This window comes from Andrena cerasifolii, chromosome 10 (assembly GCF_050908995.1).
Source record: "Andrena cerasifolii isolate SP2316 chromosome 10, iyAndCera1_principal, whole genome shotgun sequence".
Classification (NCBI taxonomy): domain Eukaryota; kingdom Metazoa; phylum Arthropoda; class Insecta; order Hymenoptera; family Andrenidae; genus Andrena; species Andrena cerasifolii.
This window is the reverse complement of record NC_135127.1, coordinates 4,030,247-4,048,666: the sequence shown is the minus strand read 5'-3', so window position 1 is coordinate 4,048,666 and position 18,420 is coordinate 4,030,247. Positions and strand designations below refer to the sequence as shown.

Sequence of the window (18,420 nt, the reverse complement as noted above, 5' to 3'; positions counted from 1 at the left end):
TCGTATTTCATTCGACAAGCGTACCACAGAATTTCCCATCAAAAGTGCGATTTCCTGCGAAACGCGGAATTCACAATCTTTTACATAAACACAATTTCCTGCGAATTTCCTCGTGTCGGTGTCGGGTTAACACACGATTGAGCTGAAAAATTGTTTATTTACAAGAATCGCAATTTACAGTCAACATTTTTTCCCATTGCTAAACTGTTTTGAAGAGTAACAGCACTAAATGATTGCTAGAATAATTTATTACTAATGCCAATCAGGAAATATACTTTGACAGAGGTGAAATGAGATAATTCTCTGTCAAGACAGATTATTATTTTGTTTTTCTGTAAAAGACAAACTTGAAATGTTCATATCATTAAATCACTCACATTTCGATGAATTCTCAATTTATATTAAGGGGTTACGCCACCCTGAGACGCTACAAACTAGGCGATTTTTTTTGCAATTGCTATGGTTGAATATTATTTACTTACTTCTTATGTGTAGAGCATGCATTAGTGCATATATATTGTATAAATACTATACAAAAATATTAAGAAATGGTCGAGTTATTTGTTGTCCCGTGAAGATCCTCCGCGCGAGGGGTGTACCAAATATCTCCAAAACTATTTGTCCGATTGATTTCAAACTTGGTACACATATTCTTAATAGTACTATCTACAATGTAGCATATCATTTTTTTACATGCGATAACCCATTCGTATATAATAAATGTTTTAAGTCTGTTTTGTCAGGTGAAAAACGAATAACTTTTCTTAAACGTTTCTTCACCTTGCTGTCATTTGTGCAATACATTTTTTTCTCAAATCCATATGCTACATTGTAGGTATTTTATTAAGGAACCCTAAAATCATCATGTTTTTCATTTCAGATGAATCTGGGTGTTATAATTTGGTATACCACTCGCGCGTGTAACGACGGACCAGCTTCGCGGGACAAAAAAATAACTCGGCCATTTTTTGATATTTTTGTACAATATTTATACAATATATGCACTAATACATGCTCTACACATAAGAAGAAAAGACATAATTTTCAACCTCATACTGTCGGTAAAAAAAATTCGTCTAGTTTAGTGCTGTTTCGAGCGCCTCAGAGTGGCGCAACCCCTTAAATTCATTCACTTGGCGTTATGAGTAAATATCATAAATCAAACTTTACATCATTCACATATCTCAGTTCGCACAAAAGTGACCTTTACAAATTATTTGAATCAACGCTAAGGTTGTTTCGCAGATCTTTCCCACTCGACAAACTTTCTTACTATTGTAAATACTTACTGTATGCCCCTAAATTCTCCGACACCTTTTCTATATTTAACCCTTCACTGTAAATCGATCTAACAAATTGATAATTCTCAACAAAAATATATTCAAAATAAAAGCAGACTACAAGGAATATAATATAGATGCAAATGCTTCTTTGTGGCCCTAGTAAGCTATCATACTACACACTCTGACAACTGACAGTTGTATAAAATACTAAATAGACCTTTCTTCAAATTGCCCTTAAACTCTATTGAACATTTATCGCGAAATATCTTTATAAATATTGTTCATTGGCACAAAACCGCATACCTTTAATAACATACAAAAAATGAAAAAAAAAGTTGATCGAAATTACCACCCTGCAGCTATAATCCTCCCTTGTCCGTCGAAGTAGTCTAATTAATCATAAAAGAAGTCACTCTATGTTTTGTACTCCCCAGATTCCGGCGAGGATTCGCCCACTTCTTTTCCTGGTGCCCCTGGGTAAGAATCCCTGCAGAGCCTGCGTTATCGCGATCAGAGGCTCTAACGTCTCGGTATAGCTGCACCGGAAGCCCGCTGTCGCACGCCAGGATATCACGGAACGGTACGTCCTCCTGCACGACCTCGGAACGTCCTTGCACTACATCGTCCACGACACCCACGAGCGAGTCACGGTTCGAGCACGCCGGCACCCGAACGGACGAACGAAATTCGTACATAGATTTGCACACCCTCCCTGCGAACATCGCCATTGGTGAGACCAATGCCGATGGGAACCGCGGGACATAGTATTATCATCAAAACGAATCGAAACTTGCCTGCAAACGAGGAAAAGACAAATCGAAAAAATTCGGAAAAGCCTATTTTGATTATTTCTCTGCTTTCACGCAAAACGAGTGAAAGGAATCGACTCTGTCTCGGATAAACTGGAGAAATCCATTACACTTTCAATTCGAATGGAATACCATTCAGGGCCTAAAATACAATTACGATAAAATACGCGTTCAACGAACAGCACGATTAATGTTACGCTTCTGACAAGAATACGGAATTAGTGATACTTTTCTGTTATAAATATTATTAGATGGAAGATATTGTAAAGTGGAGTGAAGGATATTATTTATGCTGCTTGTATTTTTGTCTAATTTTTATTTAATCACGTTGCAGTTGCATTAATAAGAACCATGTAATAACGGTGCACAGTGATAATAAATTTCGCACGGCTCTTAATTGGAACATGAAATTGTTTGCTGCACGATAGTGTAAGCATTTTAGGCCCTGGCTCTCGTTTCGCCAAACGCTATTCAAGATTCATCACTAAAATATGGGAGCTTGAAGTTATTTCGTATTTTATAAGAAAGATAAACTGTAGAAGACTAAACTGAGGTGGAGTAAATAGATCCTTGTAACATAGAACGGAGTATAATACGGAAATTACTAATATTATAATACAATTTATATCGCACCAAATTCTACGAAACTTATAAAGAAAATAAAAAAACAATTTTGTTTAAAAGTGTTGGCAGTTATTCCAGAGCTTCTATTACTCTACCTCGTCTTAATAAAATGTGAAACATATCCAGTGGAATACTAATAAAAGAAGTCGGCACTACGCTATTAAGACCAGATGAAGGAATTCGTAACACACACTTTTTGTTCATAATTCCAACTCCGATCTCCCGTATGTGCATAACTGACTACCATACACATTCCTTATGTTAATTGTTCCATCTTAGAGTATCTTAGGACGCAGTAGAAGTCGATACACGAGAATGGATGTATCGATGCAAACAAGCCCTATTTCTAATTTCAATAGGCACGGGACGAATACCTTTGTACCTGCAATCAGCGAGGGGAGGAAACGATCGGTTTCTGGCCCAGCACCGAGGGAGAAAATGGAAAACCTCGCAGGCTAGGGGGCATGTGTCTTGACAGGAAGAGGAGAATCCTCAGCAACAACGAGTGCATACCTGGATATAAGCGTACACAATTGCACATCCTAAGCAACAGTCTTCCTCAAGAGTCGCCAGGCGCAAGAGGTTGAGAGGAAGGGAACGTGGGTCCTACTTTGCTACTCAACACCCGCTTTTGACCAGAACAGAAAGCTCAAATATTGTTGGCTTTATTCGACACAAACATTAACTGTCCGCTAAATACTGATTAAGATTCCCGTTTTGGTGTATATTAACGAAGAAACATTTATTCCTACTCATCGTTTGACCTGCGTATTGTATAAACAACGGACCAATGATCTGACGAATTAATGAAATAGCACTTCTTCTTTTTTTTTTTAAACGCGAGAAGACGAGAAATTGTGAACAATTGTTATGGAAAGCTACGATATAGAGACTTAACTAACACGTATTAATCGTTTGTAAAGCGTAAAGTGCTTAATTAATTAATCTTCGTGTTCTTACCGTGTGTATTAATAACCGTGATAAATGCGTCTATCAAAAAATACTAACTTTTACTAGACGAAGATATTCCCTACCTGAAAATGCACTTTCCTGAGAAATAAAATTTGTATCTTGTTATTTGGAAAAAATTATACTTTATCTATTTCATGAAAATTGTAAACAAAAAGACGAGCATTTTAGATTCTATTTATCGGCTATGAACGAAGAAAAGCCTGTTTGTAAATTAGACAATCTTTCATATAAATCACGCGTACTAAAGAATTTTTTATTTAATTCTTCAGTAGGGAAAGAAAGAAATATTTACATCTCATCTTTTTTCCAAAAATGAATTAAGTTTATTGTAACATTGAAAAGTGAAAATCGATTTCATCTGCTACCAAAGAAAATTCATTTATACTTCACTGTAATAAAAAAATGATAGATATTTAATATTTTTATTAGTTTTTAGTTAAATGCATTTGATTTTCCAGTGGAAAATGTACGAAATCAAAACATTCTTATATAAAATTATGGAATTCAACAAATCGAAGGGAATTAATCGCACTCTTACACACAAATTCCAGGAAGGTAATATCTTTGGCATCGAATTGAGTTTAAATTTTCAGCTATAACAATAATGCGGAGCAAAAATACTGTGGGAAAACAAACGCTTTTTAAAACACTAGTTACGTGTACATATAGATGTTACTACGTTATTTAAGTGTAATGAAAATTATTGATAAGATAGGAAATAAGAATACTGTTTAATATTGTACAAAAATATGTGAACATTAATCTAAAGAGCTACCGTTTTTGTTCGTGTACAGATGCAAGATTTAATTATACTTTCTATATAAACAAAAACTGTATGAAACGGAGGCAGGAAGATATACGTATGATGTAAAAATAAATACTTAATGTGATATTTCTATCTCTTTTGTATGAAGTATTTCGACATAGACACTATAGCATATGCACACGTATAGGGTGAACCATCTTAAGTATGACTATTCAGTATTTAACGTTCTTAAACCAGTAAAATACCTCTTGCAATAAAAAAATGTTTTAAGATAACTTTTATTCCAGTACCCTCCATGTACAAATATCATGGTTGCCCTTGAATTTTTAATCCTTAATTGCCAGTTCGACCAAGAATTTGAGTTTTCGTAAAATAGTGATCAATTACCCCCAAAAAAATTAATTTAACATTTAACTCAGATCAACGTTGTAAAGTTAATCATAAACTATAAAATATGGCTAGCTTACAGTAATTCTACATGAACTGGATCAGTTACTGTACATTTACAACCAATCGCGACGGAATCCGCAATAATCTGCATTCTTGTAAATCGATTTCGAAAAGCGTTTTATGAAAATTCTGTAGCTAATATTTATTGACTGGCACTTCAAAGAAATTCTATTACCCAATTTGATTTTTTTAAAACAAAACTGTCCATGTACCTTATAATTGTCATATATCGTAAAAAATGTAACTTGGAAGATATATCAATAAAAATATCCTATTTTTGAAAACGCTCTCAAATTTCCTTAAGGGCAGTTGAATGAAAGAATAATTGGTATTAACACTTTTATTATATTACACATATGTCGATTTAAATACTTCGTAATAATTACTGTACGTAATATTTTAGAGTAATTTTTCCCCTATTTAAGTTTACCTCCTCCCAAAAGCAACACTCAAATGTGGATCGATCCATTTTGTCAATGTAAAGTATACCCTGAAATAATGAAAAATTTTTCACAAACAATCGTGTACATATTTCAAAATGCTTTGTGAACTCAATCGCGAAAAGTTTATTTTACTTCACCAATAAGACCATTATTAAGTTTCGTGAATTAATTAACAATAGAAACATGTATAATTGCGTACACCTTTAAATTCCTTCCTTTTCAAGATATAAACAATTAAAATTTTAGGGAGTCCAACTTTTGGCGCGCTTTATTTAAATTCTAAGCAACCAATCGCGCGGGAAATGAACACGTAATTATACACGAAAAATAAGAGACTTCGATTTCTTTTGACATAAAAATTGTGCACGATTTAGCTTATCGCATAATTTTAAGACATCCTGTATAAACAGTTCTATTAAAATATCCAATTTAAATGGTAAAATAAAACGATGGTATAAGAACAACTTACTTGCAGATGGTCGAATTCGTGCTGAATGATCCTAGCTGGATACCCCTTTGCCGACCGAGTAAATGCCTCTCCAAGTCGATTAAGGGCTTTGACTCGCACAATTTTTGGATTTCTGGATCGACACTGTTCAAACTCTGTTCCGTCACTTCTATAGCACACACTTGCCAGGGAAGACCGATTTGTGGCGCTGATATTCCTACCAACTGATGCTTCTTCATTACTTTCTCTAACCGACCAAGTACCTGTGACACCGAATTATTTATTTCTCAGTATAATTTACACAGACCCTTGAAAAAATATTAACGTTCGGCACTAAAAGTATCTAAAATGGCAACTAAAAATATTTTACATCGAATGTAACGTGAAAATGAACAAATGCACGGAAATATTGGAAAGTACCTTTTGAAATTCGTGCGTTTGTATTACTTTCGTATCCACGGACGTTGCTTTCGTCCGTAAAACAGGGTCGCCAAGCTGACAGATGTGATCATAAGGAGGTTCCGGTGGCTGCGACAGAAAATACTTCGAGAATACTTTCTTAACCTTGTGGAGACTGTAATAATGTACACTACTCTTCTTTATGTCTGATACACATCGACTAATTATATTAGTACAATTAAACATCGCTGTGGCCATTATCGCAGAATAGTCAGAAAATGTTTGGATACTCAATAATATTTCAATAAACAGTAAATAGTTCGAGTGCTACGAGAACTACGAATATGTTGGCATCACGTGTAGCTGCAGAGCTGTAGCGCATGCTATTTAGGCGCGAAAATATGATTATTATCTCACGTAACGTGGAAAAATGCTTAAACAATATTACTTATTTCGTTTTTTTAAATTAAGAAACCGCATTAGAGTAGTTGCAGATTTAGTAAAGTATACGTTAATCTATCGTATAACATTACTACTGTATAAAGCAAGTCTTATTTCTTCAAGATTTGAAAATACTTAGAGATACTTAATAAATTTCTTCGTGTCTTATTTTTATACTTTATATATTTGTACAAATTTAATGCTTAGTACGTACATACCTAATAATATTTGTTCGTTTGAAAAATACAGCTTTCATATTTTAATAAGTTTGAGGATTTTAAATATGTACATATATGTATGGATATGCTATGTTAATTATCATTCTGTATATGCGCTATCTAATTTAAACATTTCGTATTTAATTACATTATTTTTATCGAACTTTTAAGTTCAATATGCAGCGAAACTCATTCAGTATAATTCCAGTGATTTTTTAATACTTTATCATATTGATACAGTCCAGGATTAATTTATAAAAATATTTTGACACAATATTCAACCAAGAAAATGGTAATTATTACTGTTATGTTATAAGTATTACAAGAATAATTGTATGTAACAAATTAAAGGTAACACTTTTTCTCTTGTCAGATTAAAAATGGTACATTAAAACTAAATTACGTAGGTACTAGTTCAGTTACTGCCCTCAGATATTTATCGACCCAAGGTCGTGGTGCAGGTAAGAATGCAGAACTGAGATTTAATAATCCAACTCCTAAGCCAATTATATTTCCACCTGAACCGATGCCACCAACACCATTCCCTACTTCTCCGTATCCTACACAAATCCCCGTAGTAGAAATACCAGGTTTTGATGCAAAATACACTATTTATTTCCTGAATTATATTGATAAGAGTAAAGAATTATGCCGTAACAATAAGAATTTGCTAGAAATTGTATGTATAAATTAAATATCAGCAATACAGTGGTTCCCAAACGTTAGATCCTATTATTGAACCTACCCTTCCTCAGTCCCACCCTCAATCTCCACCTGAACCAGATGCTAAGCCACCTATTGAAATTCCAGTACCTAGTAGTGGTATGGCAACGAAGAAAGAAGCACAAGTAAATATAAAAAATGACGTGCTGATTAACGACATACATATACTCGTACATTGTGAGACAGTGATATTAACAAATATATGAAATAAATATGTATAATGTTAATTAATGTCTTCGTTTGTTAACAAGACTGGAAACAAAGGTGTTATAACGCTAAATCGTCCAAAAGCTCTAAATGCCTTAAACTTGTCAATGGTTGAGAAAATATATCCCATCCTTAAAAATTGGGAATCGACCAAAGGAATAGTAATAATAGAAGGTACAGGGGAAAAGGCATTTTACGCTGGTGGTGATGTCAAATCTCTTGTCCTAGCCTTGAAAGAGAACAATAATAAATTTGTGGGTGAGGTGTTTTTCAGAAAAGAATATGTGTTAGTTGAGAATCTTTTTTTAGCTACATTAAATGTTTCACGTTTGTGAGTCTATTTAGGTAATTAACTTCTTCGTGATTAATGCAGCCTAAATCATTTGATTGGTACATACAAAATACCATACGTGGCTCTAATAAATGGTATAATTATGGGGGGTGGACTTGGACTATCCGTTCATGGTAAATAGAGAGTTGCAACACAAAGAAGCTGCCAGATTTAAGACAAGAAAAATTCCCGTACATTGTATAATAATAATTGCTACAGGAAATGGTGTCACATTTTCGTAGCGTGTACGTGAATTTTTCAAATAAATTATATATCTTTTTTAACATTAATAAATGACTTATTATTGGAAAAAATAACCAAGACGGTTGCTTTATAAACAATTTAAATATCAAGTTATGAAGTTAGCCATACTCTAGTGTCCTAATTTTTTGGGGAGTCACTGTACGTCGAGCGGGGCCAAACGTAAACAACACGTGTCAGGCTCGTGGTGTGTACCATTGCGAGATGAAAAGAAACAAGGCTACCACCAAAGCTGAAATGTCATAGGGGCACGGGAAATAACCCGCTCGCGTCAACCTATCTCCTCCAACACAGTTCGTCCCGTGACGAAGAACGCGAACGAAACCAATCGCAACAATCCGCGGAAATGGACAGCCACTAAGAACCGAAAAGTAGCACTTCTTGGAGGAGATAAGGTGGAGCGAGCGGGCAATTCCCCTTGCTGCTGTGACATTTTAGCTTGCTGGTAGTCTTGTTTCTTCTCATTTCACAATAGTAGATAGGGATCAACGTAAATAACACGGGTCATGTTCGTGGATAATTTTCCCCGAAGTCTTTTTATCTCAGTTAGGGTAGACCGGGTCGAATCGGATCACGGCGAATCGGATCAAAATAAGAATTTAGTCCATATTTCTTACATCACAATAAACCGTAAACAAACAAAATGTGCCCCCGTATAAGAAACAAGTAATATAACACAAGTATTGTATAAGTATAGCTCTTAAATATTTGTAAAGACACTGTGAATTATATATTTTATACAAAGCATGGTATGTAATAGTAATCAGAAAAGTAAAAAAATTACGCCAAGTACATGAAAGCAAATAAATCACAAAAAATAGAAGATAATAATAATTATAAAATAAAAAAGGTGTGAAATCAAAATGAGCTGCATGTACATAAAGGTAATGACAAATACAAATAAATATTTTAATACGAATAAACATTTTATTCAAAATACTTGGCGCTGCGAAACAGAAAAAATGTTAATTGTCCTCGTATTAATAATTTACAATAACTCCCTTACAATCTAAAATACATAAACATATACATATACATATTAGAAACGCAGTCAGATTTATTCTACATATATTTAATTCTAATGTCATACGTAGCATATGCGCACGCACACATACACATATTCATGAACGCACACACAAGAAATAAAGAAAAAGATTAATGCAATTTATACATATTTATTGAGTTTAGCGGCACCAATTCGGGACGCAGCGCCAAGTATTTTGAATAAAATGTTTATTCGTATTAAAATATTTATTTGTATTTATCATTACCTTTATGCACGTGCAGGTCATTTTGATTTCACATCTTTTTTTATTTTATAATTATTATTATCTTCTATTTTTGTGATTTATTTGATTTCATGTACTTGGCGTAATTTTTTTACTTTTCTGAAGTTTTTTATGGAGATCTCACTACTTTTTACAAAGATAATTTACATAGAGAATGACTTCAGATAATTTTCAATATTATAAATTATTATTATATTATTAATTGATGACTGGATAATTTTTTCATCCTCTCGGTTTTTTTTTTAAAAATATATTGTATTGTCATCCAAACTACGCACGCCTGCAAAGCTTCAAGACAATTGGATTGGTGGAATTGGTTTAAATTGGTTTTTATCATTTAAATTAAAAAGAAATTCATTTATGTATATATTTGTAAAAACACGTTTATAACTTGGTTATAACTTGACGGTAAGCTGTCAAAATTTCGAGTAGATTGCATAGTGAAGATAGCGATTGACGAACGAAACGTGTGTTAGTTCCGTTTTGGCTGAAGGTGTGCGTGTAACGCGTATACGTATTATGTCGACAAAATTTGGTTGGAGAATCAGGAGAAAAACCTTATCGCATCTGACAGATTCATGAGACGATATTACAATATCTCGGTTATGCGCGGACCGATTTTATTGAAATTGGTCTTATTCGAAAGCTTATATGCGGTTTACATAAGAAAAATGCCTTTAAATTTAGAAAATATTGCAGGCGTGATGAGATATTAAGGAAATAAGTTTCAGGTTAGGTTGGAATGGCTCCGCGACGAGTAAAGGTATACGGTAGCGACTGTCGACATATACAGGGTGTCTTTCCTGTACTTGGCGTCGAGACGCTGCCGCGTCTCTAGATTATAATTAAACAGTATCGATAACCATCTTAAATACGCCCTAATGGCGTTTGTAAAACAGCTGCATTTTACCTAATTCATCGATAATTAAGACACCTGTCAGTTCTAATTCAGGCGCCTTTAAGACGTCCCGTTTTGTAACATCAGGCGCTCAGAAGGCGCATATTGGACGCTCATAAGCCGCTCGTGGGACATTCAAGCAGTGATGGCAGAATCGTGGGTTTCGCCCACGAGCTCTACCCCCACTCTATGACCAAGCGTTCCTATATATATATATATCCGTTGGACCCATGGGCCCTGTATATATTCAGCCATTTGAACAAAAGCTGTTTGGTTGTCAGCTCATTGATGAGCATTCTCGCGTGCACGTTCTTAGTGGCACGCGATACTAATAAAGTTCCTTGGTTACGCCAAATGTGCTTCTGCTGTTCAACCTTCTCTTCCCGAATACGTGTGCGGCTGTAGGACCGCAGGAGAGAGGAAGTCCTTCTGTACAACAGTGGCATTAGGCAGTACAACTAGCGCACACGACACACACACACGCGCAAAGTTCCGCGCATTTGCCAGGGTGAGTACACGACTGTACCTTTTTGGAACCTCAATCTACCTATACTGAATCCATCCTAAGAAAAAACGACGCCCATACCGTTTTGCGACCGATCTGCACAGCCTCCACCGCCTACGGTCCTGACGCTGGCGATTGCTCGTAGCGCTTTACCTGCCGGTTTCCCTGACCGTCCAAGAGCGGGACGTGACCGATGTCAATATAAACACTGCAAGAGTGTAATGTATCTAGCCGGTAGTTCTTTGGTTCCGAACAGATATAACATCAGTTAACAAGGTGTTCTAAATAGTTTATTTAGAATGCCATTTATTACGTCTTTTTTAGGATTTATATTCAAAGGAACGATAAGATTTTTTGTTCAAGTTTTTTGCACACACATTTATTGATATTTAAAGTATGTAAATGATTTTTTTTAAGTAAAAATAATCAACATTATATGAGTTGTATTTGATTTTATGGAGTCCCTTTAAAAAAAGGAGTGTCCTACTGGCAGGGGTCGAATGAAACTGTTAAAATTTTCAATTAATTATGAAATAACTGTAATTTTATGACTATTATCTTTTATGTTCTGAGAAATCTGTTATAATATGTAGTGTATTAACTCAAACTTTTATTCCATACATTTTTATATAAATACGAAACTTTTATTTTCTTGAAAGTAGAAAAATGTTTTAGTTAAACAGGAACATTTATTCTGCTCTGGAAAAGTTAAAGTTGTGACAAACAGATTTCCTGAAAATTTTGTAGGGTGGATAATTCTGAAGTTGAAACCTTAAACCGTTCGGTGGAAATAATTGTATAAAAATCACAATGTACTTTCTCAACAACGTTTGCACAATTTTTATAACGCAGGCGATTGCCGTGCGTATTCGGAAATAATTGTGCCACCATGTATATGAAGGCGTCGCGTGCGGAACAGTTGACAGAGAGGTAACAGGTGGTAAGACGGAGAAAGACGTAGGCGGTTAAGTGGGGAGTCGGACCAATCAGCGCCTACTCAGAACCATCCCTGCGCGGACAAATTTTTCCTTAGGATGGATACAGTATAGACCCGGTATCCCCTACCTGTAATCTGACAGAAGTTAAAAGTGAAATATTTTTAAACAATATTTTTAAGAGTCTACTTAATGCGATACTTCAATTTATATAAAAGAAAACAAGTTCACTCATCACTTGAAAATGCCTTCACTTTGGGCAAAGTTTGGGCTAGCCCTAAAAAGGGCCTTTTTTTAAACGCAAATTGTAAAGTGATAAATAACAGTAAAGAGAACGTTTTTTTTTCTGCTTTTAATCGTTATTCTATAAGCTTTAACACCAAAAAAGAAAAGTCTAAATATCACTATGTACATAAAAGTTGTGAATAAAAACGTAAAGGCGTGTACCCGGTGTACCGTTTGATGGTGAACATAAAATCTCGAAAACCGCTCCAACGATTTGGATGAAAATTTAATGAGAGATGCAGAAAACCATTCCCTACGATGTGTCGGGAGCAGATTTTCGAGGAAAAAAAATAATACAATTTTTATGTTGAAAAGGTTTTGCTGCCCCTATCCCGATTGAAACAGCCGCTTTGACTCGTTTGACGTATACCAGTGAGGCCTAAGCGCGCTGTAGTACCCTGTGATTTTGCAGATTATGGCGGATTGGGCTTCGGTGAAGCTCTGTTAGGTTATCGTCAGCACCCATTGTGTCTTCAGGCTCCGGAAGAAGCGCTCCATTGGGCTGTTGTTCCTGCAGTTTCTCCGACGGCTCATTCTAAGCGTTATCCTATAGCGTCACAGGCGCCTGCCCCGGTATTTCCGGCTGGTATAGTGGCAGCCCTGGTCGCTATGGAACATCAGGCCCGCGGGGCGTCCGCGCAGCTCCCAGGCCATCTGATGCGCCCCGGCTGTAAGCACCGAATCCGGGGAATACGATATTGCCCATCCTACCTGTATGCGGGCAAACAGATCCAGTACTACCGACAGATAAGCCTATCGTTTGCTCATCGATATATAGGTAACATTACCGCACCGGACCAGGTCCGATTTTGTAACCCAGCAATAAGGTTTAATTTATGCTTAAAATAAAAAATATGTATAAAAATGTTTCAGTACTATTCCTGATAGGATTACTAGTGCTTCAAAGTGTTGCTCAGCAATACCCAAAGAATATTTCGCCAACATGTAAGCTTTCTGTTACTTCTCGTAATAGGACTTACCTGCTGTGGAATGCCACCAGTGATCAAAATTTATCAAGACATCACATAATCCCAGCTAGGAGATTGATAAATTTTTATAATACAGCACTAAGTCATAGTGATTATAGCAATAATTACCATGAAGCAAGGGAATTAACAACTATATTATCTAATTTAGCAGGTCACACATTTGGGTTTTATCAATCAGATACAATAGCACAGATTAGTAACAACACCATGAGCTTACTTAGGACTTTTAATAATACTCTAACATATGAAGACTTACTACGCATTGAAAGTTCCCTAAGCGCTATTGATACTCAAAGAGTAATGGATCATCTTTTTGTATGGGTGCCATTTAACATTTTTGAAGGACCACAAAGTAGAACAGATGACCCAGGCTCTGAGTTCGAGCGATTAGCGCGTCCAATAATAGGGGAAGAACTTTTTGATGAACTTAGTATTATTAATAATGAAATGATAAGTTATCTTGAGATCGCTTCCATGACACTTTTTAATGATATAGTATCAAGATTCAAAGTCCTTGTATCGAACTACACCTGGCATTTGACTATATATAATAGCTCAAATTGGGAAAAAGAAGAAAATGGTAAATACCATATAAAAAGAGATAATCGAAGCTATTCATTAAAACGTAAACGAGAAATAAATGAGGAATATAGCTTAGATCCTTATTGTTTTGAAGCTGAAAAGTTTTTAACTGACCACGGCGACGAAATATTCAACGTAGTCATAGTAGGAAAAGCATTTGAAAGAGCCACGAAGTTTTATTCAAAGAATTATGATTCTTGGAAAGATTGGTACAATTCATTAAGTTGGTATGAGGGATTCCTAAGGCAGCCTGGAATAGTTATCCTTGGCAGGGCCATGGCCAGAGGTAACATTTTTTGGAATCCACATGGATATAAATTTAGTGATGGTTCTTTTGTAGTTGGTATTATAGGGGATGATGTTAAATATGGTAATGATAACTGGAAGGCATTAAAAGGGGATGATTGGGAAACTGGAGATACATATGCCGGACAAATTTTCTTCGATAAAAACGGGCGACCAGTTGCTATTGCTATAAGCAATAAGCTAGCAGGAAACTTTGGATCAGGGTGGTCATTTATATATAATAATGGAAAGTGGGAATATGAACCTAAGGATAATTGGGATACACGTCGTTTTGCTGGCAGCACACTATCTCTAGATCCCTATGCTCCAAGATTCTTTATTGATAATAAAGATTATATTGAAACTGTTAAATATGGACATAACCCGAATGAACTTTAATCTTTCACTTAATAGATGAATATATTACCGGGTTAACTTATGGCTGAGCCGCTTTTAGTGGGACATGAAGTCACTCGATGACCAGTTGAAACGTTGTTAGCGCTAGTGTACTTAATTTATAATGACACATAAACAGTGTACGATTAAGTATACCTACTGCAAGCGGATGACACTGGAATTAAGTGAGACATGGAATTTCTGTATTGTTGGAACTATTTGGTCTTGAAAGGAATGCAACCCAGCTTATTTTTTTAAGTAGACGCAAAATTGATCATGCGAAAGTCATCTTGGTGTTTTGGGAGACTAACATATGTTTTTGAATACCTGACTTTGTAGTCTATTTCGGGACAAGTAAAATTACCACGCAGTGATAATTATGCTCAGCTCATAATGGAAAAAATAGCTAACAATGAATGGGTAGGTTTCCTTCTCGGGCTTCTTTGTGAATTGTCTTCTTAGCATGTAAGATAGACTAGTAGAAACGCCCAGACATATAACAGTAGTTCATACCGTGGACGACGTGTCTGAGATAAGACTTCAATTTGGATTAAAAATACACCATCAAAGACTAGACTATTTTAACCGTGAAGATCGCGTTGGTAAATTAAATTGAAGCTTTATTACTTTGTTATTTTATTAAGAATGGAGCACTTTTCGTCTTTCACAACCGGAAATTTCAGCTAATTTTCTCTTCTGACCATAGTGCGTTATTGGCATCTTAAGCAACTTAATGATAAGCAAATTTATTTGATAATGCGTTATATTTAATAACAATAACGTACTTCATATTAATAATGCATGTTTTGAATAATTGAAGGAATCATGATTTTCTCTGATTCGCTTTTATTAGATTTAAGATGCTTCCGAAATAAGTTCCTTTATTGATAAGATGGGAAATAAGAATACTGTTTAATATTGTACATAAATATGTGAACATTAATCTAAAGAGCTGAGGCAAGATTTAATTATACTTTCTATGTAAACAAAAGCTGTATGAAACGGAGACAGGAAGATATACGTATGACGTAAAAATAAATACTTAATGTGATATTTCTATCTCTTTTGTATGAAGTATTTCGACATAGACACTATAGCATATGCACACGTATAGGGTGAACCATCTTAAGTATGACTATTCAGTATTTAACGTTCTTAAACCAGTAAAATACCTCTTGCAATAAAAAAATGTTTTAAGATAACTTTTATTCCAGTACCCTACATGTAAAAATATCATGGTTGCCCTTCAATTTTTAATCCTTAATTGCCAGTTCGACCAAGAATTTGAGTTTTCGTAAAATAGTGATCAATTACCCCCAAAAAAATTAATTTAACATTTAACTCAGATCAACGTTGTAAAGTTAATCATAAACTATAAAATATGGCTAGCTTACAGTAATTCTACAAGAACTGGATGAGTTACTGTACATTTACAACCAATCGCGACGGAATCCGCAATAATCTGCATTCTTGTAAATCGATTTCGAAAAGCGTTTTATGAAAATTCTGTAGCTAATATTTATTGACTGGCACTTCAAAGAAATTCTATTACCCAATTTGATTTTTTTAAAACAAAACTGTCCATGTACCTTATAATTGTCATATATCGTAAAAAATGTAATTTGGAAGATATATCAATAAAAATATCCTATTTTTGAAAACGCTCTCAAATTTCCTTAAGGGCAGTTGAATAAAAGAATAATTGGTATTAACACTTTTATTATATTACACATATGTCGATTTAAATACTTCGTAATAATTACTGTACGTAATATTTTAGAGTAATTTTTCCCCTATTTAAGTTTACCTCCTCCCAAAAGCAACACTCAAATGTGGATCGATCCATTTTGTCAATGTAAAGTATACCCTGAAATAATGAAAAATTTTTCACAAACAATCGTGTACATATTTCAAAATGCTTTGTGAACTCAATCGCGAAAAGTTTATTTTACTTCACCAATAAGACCATTATTAAGTTTCGTGAATTAATTAACAATAGAAACATGTATAATTGCGTACACCTTTAAATTCCTTCCTTTTCAAGATATAAACAATTAAAATTTTAGGGAGTCCAACTTTTGGCGCGCTTTATTTAAATTCTAAGCAACCAATCGCGCGGGAAATGAACACGTAATTATGCACGAAACATAAGAGACTTCGATTTCTTTTGACACAAAAATTGTGCACGGTTTAGCTTATCGCATTATTTTAAGACATACTGTATAAACACTTCTATTAAAATATACAATTTAAATGGTAAAATAAGACGATGGTATAAGAACAACTTACTTGCAGATGGTCGAATTCGTGCTGAATGATCCTAGCTGGATACCCCTTTGCCGACCAAGTAAATGCCTCTCCAAGTCGATTAAGGGCTTTGACTTCAACTTCTTTTGCTCTCTGTACTTCTGCCCTAAAACCGGCAATACTCCCGCACATTTCAACAAACGTGCCCTCTGCTGGATTCTTTATTTCCATTTTCGGGTTAATGAAGTACGTTAACGGAACAATTTCCATTTCGCACAATTTTTGGATTTCTGGATCGACACTGTTCAAACTCTGTTCCGTCACTTCTATAGCACACACTTGCCAGGGAAGACCGATTTGTGGCGCTGATATTCCTACCAACCGATGCTTCTTCATTACTTTCTCTAACTGACCAAGTACCTGTGACACCGAATTATTTATTTCTCAGTATAATTTACACAGACCCTTGAAAAAATATTAACGTTCGGCACTAAAAGTATCTAAAATGGCAACTGAAAATATTTTACATCGAATGTAACGTGAAAATGAACAAATGTACGGAAATATTGGAAAGTACCTTTTGAAATTCATGCGTTTGTATTACTTTCGTATCCACTGACGTCGCTTTCGTCCGTAAAACAGGGTCGCCAAGCTGACAGATGTGATCATAAGGAGGTTCCGGTGGCTGCGACAGAAAATATTTCGAGAATACTTTCTTAACCTTGTGGAGACTGTAATAATGTACACTACTCTTCTTTATGTCTGATACACATCGACTAATTATATTAGTACAATTAAACATCGCTGTGGCCATTATCGTAGAATAGTCTGAAAATGTTTGGATACTCAATAATATTTCAATAAACAGTAAATAGTTCGAGTGCTACGAGAACTACGAATATGTTGGCATCACGTGTAGCTGCAGAGCTGTAGCGCATGCTGTTTAGGCGCGAAAATATGATTATTAGCTCACGTAACGTGGAAAAATGCTTAAACAATATTACTTATTTCGTTTTTTTAAATTAAGAAACCGCATTAGAGTAGTTGCAGATTTAGTAAAGTATACGTTAATCTATCGTATAACATTACTACTATATAAAGCAAGTCTTATTTCTTCAAGATTTGAAAATACTTAGATATACTTAATAAATTCCTTCGTGTCTTGTTTTTATACTTTATATATTTGTACAAATTTAATGCTTAGTACGTACATACCTAATAATATTTGTTCGTTTGAAAAATACAGCTTTCACATTTTAATAAGTATGAGGATTTTAAATATGTATATATATATGTATGGATATACTATGTTAATTATCATTCTGTATATGCGTTATCTAATTTAAACATTACGTATTTTATTACATTATTTTTATCGTACTTTTAAGTTCAATATGTAGTGAAACTCATTCTGTATAATATTGATATATTCTATTTACTTACATTTGCTGTGTCACACTCCGCGTGATTTCGAAATTACAGATTTTCGTTTTGTATGCGCAAAATTTGAACACTAACAATAAGAACATCAGAAGACTAAGTCCGTAATATTTCATAACCTAGGCGATTGAGTATTCTGCCATATCCAGTGATTTTTTAATACTTTATCATATTGATACAGTCCAGGATTAATT

The 18,420-nt window shown here is 34.7% G+C and overlaps 4 protein-coding genes and 1 long non-coding RNA gene across 8 annotated transcripts in view; 3 read left to right on the top strand and 2 right to left on the bottom strand.

The window, feature by feature from the left end:
- The window catches only part of LOC143374390 (tachykinin-like peptides receptor 99D), a 52,836-nt gene extending 47,723 nt beyond the window's left edge, over window positions 1-5,113 (top strand). The window contains exons 5-6 of one of the 2 annotated variants that reach the window (XM_076822539.1): window positions 1,718-1,863; window positions 3,076-5,113. In XM_076822539.1, the coding sequence (XP_076678654.1) occupies window positions 1,718-1,863; window positions 3,076-3,191 (262 nt within the window). In that variant the 3' untranslated portion in view covers window positions 3,192-5,113. Of the gene's footprint in view, window positions 1-1,717 lie in introns of both variants that reach the window. The other variant, XM_076822538.1, reaches the window with a different exon arrangement.
- Window positions 1-6,937, bottom strand: part of LOC143374403 (peptide deformylase, mitochondrial-like) — a 41,343-nt gene extending 34,406 nt beyond the window's left edge. Inside the window, exons 1-3 of one of the 3 annotated variants that reach the window (XM_076822561.1) lie at window positions 6,216-6,937; window positions 5,817-6,058; window positions 3,908-4,077 (exon numbers count right to left, since the gene is read on the bottom strand). In XM_076822561.1, coding sequence (XP_076678676.1) covers window positions 4,068-4,077; window positions 5,817-6,058; window positions 6,216-6,452 — 489 coding nt within the window. In that variant the 5' untranslated portion in view covers window positions 6,453-6,937 and the 3' untranslated portion in view covers window positions 3,908-4,067. Of the gene's footprint in view, window positions 1-3,907; window positions 4,078-5,229; window positions 5,395-5,816; window positions 6,059-6,215 lie in introns of those variants that run through there. The other 2 variants (XM_076822559.1, XM_076822560.1) reach the window with 2 other exon arrangements.
- Window positions 6,938-7,094: 157 nt separating this feature from the next.
- On the top strand, window positions 7,095-8,278 carry LOC143374406 (uncharacterized). Its single transcript, XR_013086650.1, has 3 exons — window positions 7,095-7,314; window positions 7,664-8,069; window positions 8,157-8,278. It is a non-coding gene; the product is annotated as an uncharacterized LOC143374406 (long non-coding RNA).
- A 3,970-nt stretch (window positions 8,279-12,248) lies between these two features.
- On the top strand, window positions 12,249-15,226 carry LOC143373705 (uncharacterized). The gene is made up of 2 exons (XM_076821189.1): window positions 12,249-13,065; window positions 13,161-15,226. The coding sequence occupies exons 1-2, from the start codon at window positions 12,897-12,899 to the stop codon at window positions 14,540-14,542; spliced, it is 1,551 nt and encodes a 516-aa protein (XP_076677304.1). The 5' UTR covers window positions 12,249-12,896; the 3' UTR covers window positions 14,543-15,226.
- Window positions 15,227-16,241: 1,015 nt separating this feature from the next.
- On the bottom strand, window positions 16,242-18,362 carry LOC143374399 (peptide deformylase, mitochondrial). The gene is made up of 4 exons (XM_076822555.1): window positions 18,230-18,362; window positions 17,364-17,614; window positions 16,829-17,206; window positions 16,242-16,406 (listed from the first exon to the last, which is right to left on the bottom strand). The coding sequence occupies exons 2-4, from the start codon at window positions 17,598-17,600 to the stop codon at window positions 16,299-16,301; spliced, it is 723 nt and encodes a 240-aa protein (XP_076678670.1). The 5' UTR covers window positions 17,601-17,614; window positions 18,230-18,362; the 3' UTR covers window positions 16,242-16,298.
- Between the last annotated feature and the right edge of the window lie 58 nt (window positions 18,363-18,420).

Bases quoted from the DNA above. Each gene is read 5' to 3' on its own strand.
- LOC143373705 (XM_076821189.1), top strand. From the start codon at position 12,897: ATGGAACATCAGGCCCGCGGGGCGTCCGCGCAGCTCCCAGGCCATCTG. The intron at 13,066-13,160 runs GTAACATTACCG...AAAATGTTTCAG, and splicing joins GTTTGCTCATCGATATATAG to TACTATTCCTGATAGGATTA.
- LOC143374399 (XM_076822555.1), bottom strand. From the start codon at position 17,600: ATGGCCACAGCGATGTTTAATTGTACTAATATAATTAGTCGATGTGTA. The intron at 17,207-17,363 runs GTACTTTCCAAT...TCGGTGTCACAG, and splicing joins AAACGCATGAATTTCAAAAG to GTACTTGGTCAGTTAGAGAA. The intron at 16,407-16,828 runs GTAAGTTGTTCT...TCATTATTTCAG, and splicing joins ACGAATTCGACCATCTGCAA to GGTATACTTTACATTGACAA.